Here is a 15,564-nt window from a genome sequence, read left to right as displayed (position 1 = left end):
CCATTTAATCAATGACTAGACGGGAGCAGTGCCACATCATCAGATAAATCACAGAGATGAAGCTCATATCAATATTATCACAATTAAAGCATAGTCTGTTGGGGAAACGAAAGTATAATTCACAAATGCATCAAACACAAAAGTATATATAGCATGTCTAAATTCTATGAATCAAAGGCCCAGGCTATTAGCGAGTGAGTGAGCGAATTGGGTTTCACGCTGGTTTCAGCAATATCAAGGCGGGTGGACACCAAGACCAGATATGTCCATCTGGGGTTGTATGAACAACACTTCACAACAAAGTAAGTAATTTGTTTTCTTGGCCTTAGACCTAGCGCCAGAGGAGACATGAGTTGGAAATCCCAGTGTTGTTAAGCAAAGCTTCCGTACTGTGTTCGGCTATGCTAATTACTAGAGTGCCCTGTATTCTATGTGCGTGCTCATTTGTAAGAGGACTTCCAAGGGGATATTACATTTACTAACTCGCTAGAAACTTCAACCTCCTGGATTTGCTGGATGACACGTGGACACTTGACTCTTCAATCAAACATTATTCCAATTTTGAAAGAAACTGTTTTTCAAAGCTGTGGAATGGCGCAAATAATCCTAATACTCTACAGACTGCTTAAGGACGATCTAGTACCCGAAGCCCCAACTGCAAATGCTTATCCATGGAAACAGAAGAATATATCTGGCGCTTTAAGCAGTGGGAGTCTCTTCATCAAAATTGACGTTATGTTGTTATGAGCTCTATGAGTTATATACTTAATACTGGGAGATTCTAACAGATTGTTGTAGATTATCCCTGGTTATTGTATGCCATATTTGGTCAAATTATCTGTGATATTTTATTGTCTGTGTAGGTGTTTTAGCACAAAGTGTATACAGCATGTGACAATACAAGAATAATAAATGACTTTCTTTCTCAGTTTCCTTCCCAGTTTGGAAACATTCATGCTGTATTGGATAAAAATATGAGTGAAGTTTCTGTGTTGACAAAACCTAAAATGCATGACAGATTTCATTCCAGTAAGTCTAGTGGTTTTTGACTACAAGGTTGTTGGAGAAAAACCCAAGGTAACTGGTGAAAATAACAAACACAAATACATTTCAGCAGACACAATTCAGTAACATGTTGAATGAGGACAGGAAAAAAACATTCATAGTCCTGCAAACTGAAAAATTCTATATTTCAAATGACAACGTTTGACAAAATGATAGATAAACACATCTGCATAAATATTTCAGGTGAGGAGACCTTTCACACAAGCAGCCTGGCCTGTGTTTTTCGCATAGCATATTATGATAGCACATCTTCAGTGAGTATTGTCTCAGAAGCACTATTCTTGCAATATCAGTTGAGAAGACAGAACAAATTGCACTTTTGGGGTTGAACCCAGGGTGTAAGGAGCAAATGCATGTGGGTATTCCATCCCCCACAGAAATTTCACTACTTTCAAAATTTCCTGTGTTCGTTAAATTTTTGACAAGCGACTCTGTTCTGTACACATGAATGAGGCTGTTGTCTCTTTCGTCTGGCTGTCTCTATCTCTCGTTTTGTGCGCAACACCAGTTTGCTGAAATGAGGATCCCTTATTGAAGAACAAATACTTTATATACATTTTATATCATGAATAATATTAGAAGAGATTCATTTTGATGAGTGAATATGTCGTAATGCTATTTCATTAAATACATGCCGGTTTAAACAGTTGTCTTTGGTGCAACAAACAGCTGTGAAAAGATGTGTGTTAGACTGAGTGAAAGCAGATACTTTCGATCCTAAGTCAGAATCCTAAGTCAGATTAAGAGTGAAATTCATCGCAAGACAGCACAGCAGCTGGCAACTGACTGGGCCAGAGAACAGCTAGCACCTGCACATTGCATTCTGAGTCAATATGAGTCAATATGAGTCAATATGAAACCAAGTCAATTTGTATAGTTTGACAGACATGTTTGGTACTTTCTTGACACAACAACATATGGTATAGATTTACAACTTTTTTATTGCGGATATCTACAACACAACTTTTCTGGACTAAGTCTTGTGCCTTCATTCATATTGTGAAGGGGTAAGAAGAAGCCCAGAAACATTGTGTTGAAAATATTATAGAAGTTGTAAATAAACAGAATGCATTGTTGTGTTACCATCCAACTTCTAAATGTCCATCAACTTTCTTGACATGTCAAAACAGGCCTTACTTGAGGTGTGACAGATCTACAATAAGGTCATGGATGATCCTTCTTCCTTCCATACGTTGCTTGCGAACTTCTTGTAACATCAGCAGTTGACTGTAAAGTTAAAAAGATCTCCATCATTTTTTGTAATAAACTCAAATTGCTGTCCTGCTGCAAATCAATTATATAAAAAAGGACCTCCACTTGAATAAATGACCAAATGAGTCTTAGACTATTGTTAACTTGACACATGGGCCTTGGGCTTTGTAGAATCAATCTAGTTTATTGTTACTTTTAAGAATGATGGTAGTTAAAAATCTGTGAGTGGAGATTAGCAGTGCAGATTCTTCATTTTGCTTGCTATCATGAAATAGTAATTATTATAGAATTTACTTAGTAAGTATTACCACAATGAGTAACATATTTAGATTCAGGTGTGTGAAAATGTAAATATATTAATTTTCACAATAATCAGCAGTTGCTTAGAAAAAGACACCAGTGTAAAGGAACACAAACCCATCTCAGAGATGTAGTATTAACAAAGGTATACATTATAGCTACATAGTTAACAAAATGCTTTGAGATACATACTAGTCTAACACAATATTCAATATAAGACTAATAGTTTATCCACAAAAATGTCATAATCTATTTGATACACTAAACGCATCATAACCTATATTTAGAGAACAACATAATAATACTTCAGTTTTGGCTCATGTTGATTAAGCACAAATTTCAAGTGCATCTATTGTAATATCGTAATCTCCTTTGAAGCATCCACTACAGATGTGAACCAGACTCATGTCAGTTAAAAAAAGACAGGTTTAAGGACTCCCCTTTGTCTGGTTTTTCATTTGCGGTAAGGGTCACCCCATTCTATAGCAACAGCAAATATATTCATTCCTGAATATGTTCTTTACCATGGCTTGTAAAGTTTTGTTCTAACCCTTCAGTATCAATACTGGTTCCAAGCTAATATATATTACTGAGACTTGATCAAACTTGATTCCAAACTATCAATTTGAATTTGCTTGAGCCAAGATTATGCATACCATGTGAGAAGGGAGGTAACTCTGATGACTTTATCAATATGAACGCACAGTTACTAAGTAAATTGATGAAAACAGTTATCAAATTTGTGACACATCAGTTGTAGCATAAAACATTCATGGATGCAATCAATAATAACAATGACAATAAAACAGACAATATGTATAACATCATATCTATTTATGTTTTACATCTGTTAAAATGTATTTAACAAAGAGCAATATTTATGAAATGTAAAATACCTAAGACTTAAGTACTGGTATATGTATCATGCTATGGTAAGCATTAATATATGTGCACTGTGAGGCAGATGTAGCTTCTCACACTAAAGGAATCTGTTTAAATGTCTTTTCACAGATATTAGTAAACAACTCTGTCCTTCCATCTGACATATGTTAAAATTAAAATTCAGTATCAGAATATCCTACAAATAATTTTATTTACAAAGTGTTCCAGGGTTTCTCTTACTTTGCTGATTCCTCCATATTGACTGCCTCACACAGCTGGGAGTCTGTGAAGTCAACCTCACCGTCCACATCACTTCCTGGCACTGGACATCATCAAATTACAAGAGTGAGTGCGTATGATTTGGTGCCGTTTTTCACAATAATTCAGCCAAATCAATTGGCTTCACATTGTATTGAATAGAATACAGCTTTCACCATGATAAATGAGGGCTTTAACCTCCCAGTTAATCCTGAACTCAATGAATATCACAGCAAAATAAGCACTATATCAGGTTCCTGGAAGATTACAGAGAAACAAAAGTGAAGCATGTGGAAAGTGCTTCATTATTATACTGACTAGTTCAGATACTTTAGGGGAAAGATAGCAGCCAAACTACCAACTTTTCCTATCTGGTACCCATTCACTGCTGGACAAACAAAAGCATGATTCAAAACAAAGTTACTGCATTCTGTTTGCTGCAAATTGTAATGATGTAATGTCAAATACATATATAGTCTGGTTCATAATTACTGAGAATTTTTCTTCTTACTTTGAGCTATCCTAACACCTCAACTGATTCACTGATACTTAAAACTAAGTAATGGTATAAGGGAGGTAACTCATCTTGGCCTACTGAGTATAGTACAATTAGAGTTACCTCCCCTGAATTTGTAGCAGACGTCATTTTCCTCAGCACTGTCAACAATGTCTGCTGAAGATAAAAGAAGGTTGATTTTTGAGTTGTGCAATCAAGGAATTGATGATGTAAATACATTGGCAGAGAGAACAGGAACTCCTCTTTCTACTGTGTATAGGATTAGGAAGAATTTTAAAGAGGGAAAGAATTTTGGGCACCAGAAAGGAGCAGGGAGACCCAGAAAATCAGACTTCTCAGATCGCGTCCGACTGGGAATTTTAGCGTCTAAAAAGCAAAGGGCAAGCATCTCCAACATCAGGTATGAAATGATAGAAAGGGCATCAACAGTTGTATCAAAATCTACAGTTAGAAGAAATTTGATTGATCTTGGATGGGAGAAAAAGACTGGAATTCCTTCTCCTCTCATGAAACAAGAACATAAAGACAGGCGTGTTGAGTGGTGTTTGGCACATGAAAACTTTGACTGGGCAAATGTGATTTTTACTGATGAAAGCTCAATATGGGTATATCTCAATAATGTGAAAATATGGACAAAGTCTGCGTCAGCACCGTTGTATCGACGACCTAAATACAGCCCCAAGTTTCATGTATGGGGAGGGATATCCTTATTAGGAACGACCCTGCTGTGTGTGTTTGAGGGAAATCTGACAAGTCAACGCTACACTAACATATTAGATAATTTTCTCCTTCCAAGTGCACATGTGTTTTATGGAAATGACTGGATTTTGCAGCAAGATAATGATCCTAAACACACCGCAAAACATGCCAAGCAGTGGTTTCAGGAGAAAAATGTGACTGCATTACCATTTCCTGCATATAGTCCTGACTTAAATCCCATTGAGAACATTTGGGGGATGATGAAGGAATGTGTGAATCAAAAGGGGTTGACAAAAATTGAAGACATGAAGAGAGAAGTGGTTCGATACTGGGACAGCATAACTCACGAGACACTAACCTCTCTGATAGGAAGTATGCCTACCCGTCTTAGACTGTGCCGTGAAGCTCAAGGAGACTTGATAAAATATTAAATTGTTACCTACACAACATGAAAAGGTCAGTTCACTTTCACAATACATTCAATTTTATCTGATTTGTTCTCGTTTAATAATATGAAATGCTTTAGCTATTCTCAATAATTTTGAACCATACTGTACATTCAAAAGGAATTATTCATCTTACATGGTATGTAAGTTATTCATTGGTGCATACCAACTCATCACTATAATTTCAAACATCCTCATGAAGTAGTGGGAACATGGTTTATCAAAAATGTCATGTAATTGTTGGAGTTTGCATGATGTACTAGTGACCAAACATTATATTCAGTAAATCCTCACATAGGGAGAAGAAACATTGTTATTAAATTTGTGTACATCAGACTCAAATACCTGCAAGCATGCTAGCTTCTGAGTTCTTCTTAGCTGTTGTACTCTTCTGAGCACCTCCAGAAGTTGTCTCAAGTGGAATGATATCATTTCCAATAACCTCTCCCTCTTCTCGTGATACCACTGACAGGCACTGCAGCTGCCTTGCTGAATTCTTCTCAGCGTCTGTAAGCTGACCTACCGATGTACTGTCATACATTTCTTTCTCTTTTGTTTTGCTGTTGTCAGTTGATGAAGGATCAGATGTTTCATTTGTTTCTCCAGCCCTGTCTGACGCATGCACAGAATCATCAGAGATGACTTCATCTGCATTCAGGGATAAATGCTTTCTACTTCTTCTGTTCTCTTCACTATCATTAATATTTATGGACATGGTTACTGTCTGGTTTGTATCTTGTACTTGTACTGACGAAATTACTGCTTCAGATGTATAACCTTGGTCTGTAGGTTCCTGATCAGCCTTCTCTATCCCTACATGTGCTTGTGTATCTTCCATCTCCTTCTCTACACGTTTTTGCATATCTTCCACCTTTTCTGATGTCATCATTGACTTAACATTTCCATCATCAGTTTCAGATGATTTAGATATTTGAATGATCTGCTTTAAGCTTTTCAGTTCATTTTCAAAAGGAATGCAGGACAGATTATCTGCTTCATCAGATAATGCTTGGACTGGTACTTCATCACTCACACGCTCACATGTTTCCCCAGTTGGCATCAGGAAGTCACTTCTGTCAGCAGTTACCTCTGCAGTTTGTGGGGAGGACTCCACCATCTGAGGAGAATCTGTGGTGCCTCCAACAGGTTCATTACCTGTTTCAATCTGCATGGTGTTAGGAGAAAGGCTGCAGGTTGGGTGATGATCCTCTTGTTCTGGCAGTTCTCCCTTAAGGCTTACAGGAGCTTCAGTACTGAGTTCTCTGGCTCTTGGTTTTGTTTCCTGTGGTCCATGTGACACTTCTGCTTCTGTTTCAGTTTCAGTTTCCTCAGTATGTTCAGTGTGAAGAAGAGGTTTGTCTGGAGCATCACATCCTTCAATTTCTTCTTGTCTATTGTAATTTGATTCTCCAACTTTGCATTCTGTCCTACAACATTAAACTATGACTGATTAAATAATACTGATCAAAGTAATGACATTGTGTGTAGTCAGTTTCACTCTGTAACTTCATTCTATAACACCAGTCCATAGGCCAACTCTATACATTCCAGTAAGATCAGGCAACCATGTTTAAATAACACTAAAATCAACTGAAAATAATACAGTAATGATAAGGTCAGGCAGAGAATTTAAGAAGGGACTGCAGTTCCATGCAAACACAAGACTGCTTCATCATAACACTTTACTGTCAACTCCCAAAGTTTTGAGGCAGTGCTCTCTACTTATGTATACAGCTAACAAAGCTGTTCCAACTTATATTTATCTCTTATTACTATGAACCTTGTTTATAAATTAGTTTTAACTGACATTGTTATCCCAAGACATAATTTCCCTAACATTGTGAGCTATAAATATTAGGACTGTAATAAGCGATTTGTTTCATCCTTGTTGTGTGAAATTTGTCATGCTTTCATTAGCATCACAACATCAAATTTGCACACTTCACAATCTGAGATTTTATTTGTTTCCATTGTTTCATAAATCTATGTTTTGACAATTTAATGAATGTATGAACCAAGTTCTAAGCTGGTGTTATCTTCTGCAGCTAGGTTATATCATTATAATGTCAATCCAGCCCTGTATAGAAATCGAACTTATGTGAAGTGTATCATGACCCTTTCAAGACAGATTCTAGTAATACTTTCCATAAGAATTCATATCTTGCACAAACTCATGCCTTGTGATTAAAAGTATCAGTGATGGAGTGATGAATAACAAGCATGTAAATAATAACAAATTCAAAAATAAAATGATTTCTGTGAAACTATTTGGAAAAAAAATTAAGAACATCCTCCCATAACAGCTGTGGGACATTTCATGGTCCATTCCCCTTGAAAATAGCTCTGGGCATTAGTGCTGGGAACTGGCTGAAATCTCATATTAAAGAACATTTGGTTCTGTGTTGGGATTTTTTTTTGTTATTTAGAAACTGCAAACTGCATCAACAATCCTCACATCCAATGTAAAGTGATACATCTTACTACTGTAAAGGGACAAATATATCATGAACATGAACTGTCCGAGTTTTCAAGACATATTCAGTCTTGACTTTTCAGCAAGTGTTGTGAGTTTCTAAGAATTAAGCATGTTTTCAAGCTCCATCGTCAAGTATTTCAAACTCTACTACAGTGGTTCCAAAATAGTGTTCAATTATGCGAAAACATAATCGACTGATTGGTCGTTTGGCCACTGTGACCAATCTTTGATTATTTAAATTAATCGGAACACCCCTATTGGGCATGATACAATCCCATCTACAAAGATGGGGCTTTCTCGACCAGATAATATTACACTTAAACATGTTTGACCTAATCAAACAGAACAAACTAGGAAAGAATACAGCCACTAGTGCCAGGTGCCTTATATATTAAATGGTTCTTCTTTAAGGGATACAATTGCATTTATCTCCAGTAAAACACATGTTATTGTTATTTTATAGCACCATGATTTCACTATTCCGTTTACATTAAAATGCACACATTCAGTTTCATTGATTTGTTTTTTGCCATTCCGTTGGAATGTTCTTTTTTTCCTATTTACAGTATTTGTTTCAACTGTTTCATGACAGCTGCTTCCCTCCTCTAACACACTGCTCATACAGTACTAAATAGGCTTCAGAGATGTGGCTAATACTGCAAACTGTGCAATTTTTATGCATATTATAATCCAGACTGACAGCACCTTGAGTGCATTTAAAATTTATAATCAGACAATACTGTTAAACGAGTATGAAATTTGAATGTACTATCATGGTGTAATAATTCATGAAGACTTTTTTTATAAATTATTATTCCAAATAATTTATACAGAAACTCATTATTTATTTATTACAACATGATAGACTGTATGTAGCAACAGCCTCTTGTTAACTTTCATTGAAAATACGTGCAACATTTTAATCATGACTCAAGTAAGGTTATATGTGTCCCTTCATGGTACAGCCATGATTTCACAACAGCATAAAACATTGGACTTACTGTTCACATATTCTTTCACCAGCAAGAATAGCTACTTTTTTCTGCTTCTTAAATGAAGGCACAACCTTGCTCTGAGAATCAGTCTGCCTGAAATACAATATTAGCATGAAGTCAAGGGTGTGGTTTATTTTGGATTATCAAGGTTTATCAAAGTTTTGTTCAATGAAGGATTATAGAATATTTAAATAATGTGTATATCTTGGCAACTAGTACATGCTCAAGGCACCGGTATTTTTCCCCCTTGATCATTGGATGTCAGTCTCAATGGCACATCACATTATCAATCTCAACTCTTTTGGGAGCTTACAAGTCTTGCTGCCCACCATTCCGTGCCACAGATTCCGATAAGGACAGTATGTAATCCTTTTATATAAGCTTTGTAGTTCACTGTAACTGAGCAGCCTTTAAGATTGTATTGTAACAAACAACATGTACAAAATTTGTATTTCACTATGTACATGTATTCCATAAACGATAAGGCTATTGTATTTCTTTTCAAAGAGATATATCATTTGAAATGGTTGATATGTTTGTGAAAGGATTGATGGCACATGGGTTAAAAAGCCCTGTTTGTGTTGCTTGCTCTACAGATCAATGGCTAGTACTTACTTGAATTCTTCATTGTTGGTTACAACCTCCACCTGTGAGTACTTACTTTCCTGCCCTGCAGATAAAAGAGAAAAAACATAACTGGGCATTAAATTTGAAGAATGTAATATAAGTTGTGCTGACTGTCATTAACACATACTCCAGCTGCAAGATGAAGCTGGAATAATTGCTGACTGCGGTGTTACCGAACAAACAAAGAAAAAACAGCATTAAAATGGCCTCATTAACGGATGCCAAGTATCATGAGTCATCAAGGATGTTCACCTCGGAATAAGTTCCGATCCAGGAATTCCTGGATTATTACAGAATGACAAATTCTTCCAAATAACTTCATCATACTGAATATCAACATCTCTCAAAATAATATACAGCACAGAGATCAATCTACGACATCAGGGTACTTGTACACAAAACACAATCAGTGGTAAGAGTTTCATAGGACTTGAGAGGCTTCCTCATATGGGTACAATTTGTGAAGCCCATATGTGGTGTTCCCCATTGTGATATTGCTGTAATAATGTTAACTCACTCACTCACATACTCACTCATAGGACTCATACCAGAACATCACAATATTGTTCATTTTAGGGAACAGTTGACAAGAATGATAAAATATCTCTCTTATTTTCTATTATTAAACTTTAACAATTTTATTTCTTTACAGGATCCTTAAGTATCCTGGAAAGACCATTGAAAGGAGCAGTTTGGGTCAGCTGGATTTCTGTAACTGTAATATGTCTTTCATACTTTGTAAAATGTTATTATCCCATACACTTGTCCAACAAATCTCACAAGAGTTGCAGGGGTTGGGAAAGAGAACTTTGACAATGGGTCATTTTCAGGATTATTGGTCATTTTCTGAATTTAGAATGGGCCATTTTGGATTCTCAAGTGCAAAATGGTCCATGTCCCCTGCCTTTCATAATCCCTGGACTTGGTGATGTGGAACATGAAATCTAAGAAAACACACTTTGCACTCAACCATACCTAAATGTTTCAATGCCTGAACAGGAGTGTTATATCCTACACTAAAAAGACAACTAACACTTGGAGAGCTCATTGGATCACCATGTACTTTCTCTCACACAATCTTTCTTTGCGAGCAATCACAGATGCTACAAGTAAAAATAGCAAATGTCATGGTGAGTCCAGATAAAACTGATGTTTAGTTATGTGACTGCAGTATTGATATTATACAAGGTAACTCTAACTGTTCCATATCACATAACCGATGTAAGCTAGAGACCTGATAACTCCACAGTATTGCACACACAATTACTTGTGACATGGAACATGTAAAGAAACATTCCATATCCTTGAGATGATATGGTGCAGTCTTGTGATGATATGATGTAACCTTGTGATGATATGGAGCACCACTGTGATGATATGGTGTACTGAGATGATGAAATAGTGTAGCCATGTGATGATATGGTGTAGCCTGGAAATAATATTTTGTAGCATTGAGATGCTGCTGTGTAGCCTTTAGATAGTATGGTCTTGTATTGTGATTATATGATATTGGTTTGAAATGATATGGTTAAGCCTTGTGATGATACGGTGTAGCCATGTAATAACACTGAGTGCAAACTTTTGATGATTTGGTCTAGCCTTGCGATAATACAGCCTAGTATTGTGCTGATATGGCCTTTTCATAACACATGACCTAACAACTTATGTACAAAGAATATGTTCCTTCCTACAAGAAAACGTTCCTTGAAAAGATACAAAGGTACAACTTAAACACACAGAAAAAAAAGAAAAAGCAAAAAAAAAAAAGAAACACACAAAAAAAGAAAAGAAATCAGAAGTGTTGGATTCTAAAATATAATATCTATTCAATATTTCTTTCACTTTCAACCTAGTGGCATATTTTTCAGTTTATCTTGTTCTTTTCTTTATAACAAACAGGGCCATAACATGAATGTGTATAAGGTACTTACCATTTGAGGGACATTTCCTTTTCTTTCCCCTTCCTCTTGCCCTGTTGTTCATGACTTCTAATTCTACCAACAACAGAAAACAGTATACTTCTATACTACTTAGTCCAGGCAAGTGGTAGCATAAAATAATAACCATAATTCTATATTAACATTACTGAGTCTCAATAGAGCCTTCTTGGATTCAAAAGTGTTCAAACCCAATTTAGGATATATTGTAATTTTTACTCTCGAGTCGTTATATTTTGTTTAAATATTGCTTTTGTCATTCTGCTGTGTGTGTTAAACAGAAGGGTAAAACCCTGTACGGGTACACCTAAATATATTTCTTTGGTGTGATTTGGTGTATCATTTCTCCTAAATAGTAGCCTCAACTTGCAGTTATATTCCAGGTGGATGGATCCTGCTGATTGTGTGCTTGGCAGCTGGTTTAACAGTAGTGTGCTCTACAGTATTTATGGACTATTACATGTCACTTTAATATGTGAAAAACCTAATGACACAGTTGCATTTGTAACACACTTGGGAAACCACGGAACACACTTCTTGAGTTGACAAATAATCCTAGATTTGGGATTGCCATAGCTGAAGATAGTTCCAGTATCAAGCATTGAAAAACCTGACTGCCAGAACCCTGGGAGGGCTTATTTTCAACAGGGACTGCCAGATTCTCAAATTCACTTGCCTGACAGCAGGGGTTCAAAATGTTTTTGCAAAGCAACTTGCCACAGGGCAAGTGACTTCAAGAAAGTAACTTGTCCTGACTAATTTTCCACTTGCCAAGATTTTTTGACAGTGTTTGATGTTAATGTCTTCTGGACTATTTATCAAAGAGTGATAAATTTTAAAGAACGATAACTCTAAATTACTACTATTGTGAAATGTAATACTATCACGTTACATTATGAGCAGATATGAAATGAAATTAAAGTTTATTTGCAGTTTGAAACCATAAGTGGAAATTATCTAGTAGTCCACTGACAAGTAAGATACCATTATTTGATAGCCCGAAACGAAGACTGACTTGTCCCAGACATCGGGTGATGGGATTTTTGAACCCCTGTACAGTCGGGTTAAAATTTATAAATTAAAAATTATAAGACATGTATTTATGAGGATATTTGCTATATTTCATGATAATACATCATTATCAGTTCGCTAATAAAAATAAATGACGGAATCTGAAATAAGCACTTAGAATAATTAAATTAAAAATTGTAAAAAAAACCACTAAGTAATATAGTATTTTTTGTGGGCAGGTAAGTTTTTATCAGGACTGGCAAGTTTTGCATCTATGTGTTTTTTCTGAATTTCTTTTTGAGTTTCATGCCCTAACGTAAGAGTTGCTTTGTTTGCAAATATAGATCTGCCTATTAGACAGAAGATTGTACTCTAGGACACATCTAAAATAAAAAAAAATTCAGCGTTCATGAGGCATTCGGGTCTATTGTTCAGCCATCCGAAGTAACAAGCAAATGTCCATTATTTTATGTAACTGGAGCAGGTATGAGATAATTCACCAAGGTTGAAGCCAAGACTTGGAACTAAAATTCTAAATTGAAAAGACGGTGTTGTTGAATTTGAACATCCACTTGTAAAACCTAATTAATTCCGAAGGAACATATTCAGAAGCAAACATTTCAACAGTTTTTCAGATTAGATAAGGGACTCACGTTTATTGGCTAGTTGACTCTCTAAATGGCTATTCAATCTCAACCCTCTGAAATGGGTCTTGTTTTCGTCGTCTGCTTTAACCGGAAGTTGTATGCCGTAAACCATTATTGGAGTTGCACCTGAACACGTTACGACAATTCTTTAAAAAAAATAAAAAATGATTGAAATTTTGACAGCATCACGTTGTATACTATCTTCGTTTGATTTGTCAGTAAGATCAACAAAAATGTACTCATAAGTCACTTCAAGTCGTGAAACGAGACGCACCGAAGACGAAGTCTTCCGGGTAAAATCGCTTATATATGTGAGCACTTTTGGATTGTAGAACAATTGAATCCAAACTCGCTGAAGTCTAAGTCGCTATTTTGGTGTTAGTAGTTGGAGCACCAGATTCGTCCGCTTACGGCCACATGTTGATCTTCCATTAAACAAGGAGAAAACGGACATGGTTTAATACAAATATTTAATGACATACAGAGTGACTGACCATGGTAACTTGCCTTACGTTTAATGCAGTGTACCTAAACCATATGGTACGACCCTTGGTACTTTTTTTGTAGGTGTGTGTGTGTGTGTGTGTGTGTGTGTGAGTGATGATGATGATGATGATGATAAGAGAGAGAGAGAGAGAGAGAGAGAGAGAGAGAGAGAGCGTGCGTGCGTGCGTGCAGGTGGTGGGTGTGTAGTAGTCAGTCAGTCTGTACGTCATAAAATATTCGTATTGTAACCTCACGCTTTCTGTCACCTTTACTCCACATCAAAATCAGCTTTCGTTGTGGGTCAGTATACATCATTGGATGTCTGAATCTTTCAGAAGTCATTTATTGTGCTTCTAGAATGTTTGGAACTGTTTGTGGCAGAGTAATGTCGTCTGTTGTATTGTCCCACTAGTGACAAGACTTCAACATTTGAATGGAAACTGTGCACGTGGCACACAGATTACTTCACCCACACTCTTAATCTCAAGTGCTCAAGCGGAACAGTGGACGCTGAATCGGAACATATAGGTCATAATTATGCTGAACAGCACTGAGAACGCATAACAGATTTTGATGTGGAATGAAGTGACGAAAAAACCCCGAATGGTTTACATGCAAAAATCATTGTCAGTTTATGGCATGGGTAATAAGCAATGATTATGGTTTTGAAAAAGTTTGATATCAGCAAATGCGAGTTATACAGACATGGTCAAACAATGTAATTCCTTCAAACACTGTGCCACTGTCCTGTGTGCCCACCGTTCGCCCTGACGAAGGCATTGATACGATAGGGCAATGAGTCACTGAGGCGAGTAATGAAGGCCTTGGGAATGTTCATCCATTCTTGCTGCTAGGCCAGTGTGAGAACTGTGACGTTGGCTGGCGGTGGCTGAGGTCGATAAAGACATCTCCCCAGTTCTCCCCACTTGAGATCGGTTGAATACATTAAGTCCAGTTTGCTGAATGAATGCCTGTGTTACCCTAGCGGCATGAGGACAGGCGGTGTCTCTCAAGTTGGAGTGAGTGAGTGAGTTTAGTTTTACGCTGCACTCAGCAGTATTACAGCTATATGGCGGCGGTCTGTAAATAATCGAGTCTGGACCAGACAATCCAGTGATCAACGACATGAGCATTGATCTGCGCAACTGGGAACCGATGACATGTGCCAGCTAAGTCAGCAAGCCTGACCACCCGATCCCGTTAGTCGCCTCTTACGACAAGCATAATCGCCTTTTATGGCAAGCATGGGTTGCTGAAGGCCTACTCTACCCCGGGACCCTCACGGGTAACTTAAGTTGGAATGTTGAATGGACGTTGGTGACGGCACAGGACTTCATCCACATAACGCTGTGTAGTCAGATCTACTTGGATGACAAGCAGATCACTTCTGAAACATGCGTTGATGACTCCCCAAACCATTGCACTCCCATCACAAAATCGATTTCTGTTTGACAGGTGGGCCTGCATGATGTTCCCCACGGCGTCTGTAAACACGCTTTCTTCCATCGTCAAATGACACACAGTTACGTGACTCGTCGGTAAAAGGACGCCTACGGAAGAAAAGCGGTTCTTGTTGCGCATACTGCTGTGCGAAATGACGTCGGGCTTGGCGGAAACGGGGCTGAAGCACAGGGTCACGGTATTAGGCCAGGAGAATGAGTGTTTGACTCTAAACAAATTGCAACAGAAATATATCCAAATGTTTTGTACTCAGACAACATCAGTAAACATCATACTAAAAGTCTTAGTAAATCCATTGGGGGGAAAATATTGTAATTTGACTTAATTAATTAAGTAATTAACCAACATTTTTTAAAAATATGAAAATTGTTATTTTGAATGCAATATAGGTTATAACACCTCATTTTAAAGCTTATGACAAGGCACTGACAGTTATTACTTAACAAACATCATAAACTTAACTACACCATCATTAATTAAGTTTTAATTGATTTTTAATTAATTAGCATTATTCACAGACAAAACTTATGAAAAAGACCATTGCA

At 36.9% G+C, this 15,564-nt stretch overlaps 1 protein-coding gene across 2 annotated transcripts; it reads right to left on the bottom strand.

Annotated features, from left to right (window-relative positions):
• Positions 1–1,165: 1,165 nt before the first annotated feature.
• Positions 1,166–14,846, bottom strand: LOC137272605 (uncharacterized). Of its 2 annotated transcripts, XM_067804998.1 has the most exons (8): positions 13,079–13,174; positions 11,409–11,471; positions 9,466–9,520; positions 8,857–8,943; positions 5,725–6,806; positions 3,700–3,781; positions 2,203–2,292; positions 1,166–1,577 (listed from the first exon to the last, which is right to left on the bottom strand). In XM_067804998.1, exons 2-8 carry the CDS (start codon positions 11,458–11,460, stop codon positions 1,457–1,459), a joined length of 1,569 nt encoding a protein of 522 aa, XP_067661099.1. In that variant the 5' UTR covers positions 11,461–11,471; positions 13,079–13,174; the 3' UTR covers positions 1,166–1,456. The 2 variants fall into 2 exon arrangements, with proteins under 2 accessions (XP_067661099.1, XP_067661098.1); XM_067804997.1 differs by lacking the exon at positions 9,466–9,520 and having other exon boundaries at positions 11,405–11,471; positions 13,079–14,846.
• Positions 14,847–15,564: the final 718 nt, after the last annotated feature.

The sequence above is a fragment of the Haliotis asinina genome, chromosome 2 (assembly GCF_037392515.1).
Source record: "Haliotis asinina isolate JCU_RB_2024 chromosome 2, JCU_Hal_asi_v2, whole genome shotgun sequence".
Taxonomy (NCBI): Eukaryota; Metazoa; Mollusca; class Gastropoda; order Lepetellida; family Haliotidae; genus Haliotis; species Haliotis asinina.
This window is presented reverse-complemented; position numbering and strand designations above follow the sequence as displayed.

What these genes read in the sequence shown, in the direction of transcription:
- LOC137272605 (XM_067804997.1), bottom strand. Translation starts at nt 13,184, where the DNA reads ATGGTTTACGGCATACAACTTCCGGTTAAAGCAGACGACGAAAACAAG. An exon ending in GAGTCAACTAGCCAATAAAC is followed by an intron (nt 11,472 to 13,078) that starts GTGAGTCCCTTA and finishes TGTTGTTGGTAG; the next exon opens with AATTAGAAGTCATGAACAAC. An exon ending in AAATGTCCCTCAAATGGTAA is followed by an intron (nt 8,944 to 11,404) that starts GTACCTTATACA and finishes ATTGTATTTCAG; the next exon opens with GCAGACTGATTCTCAGAGCA.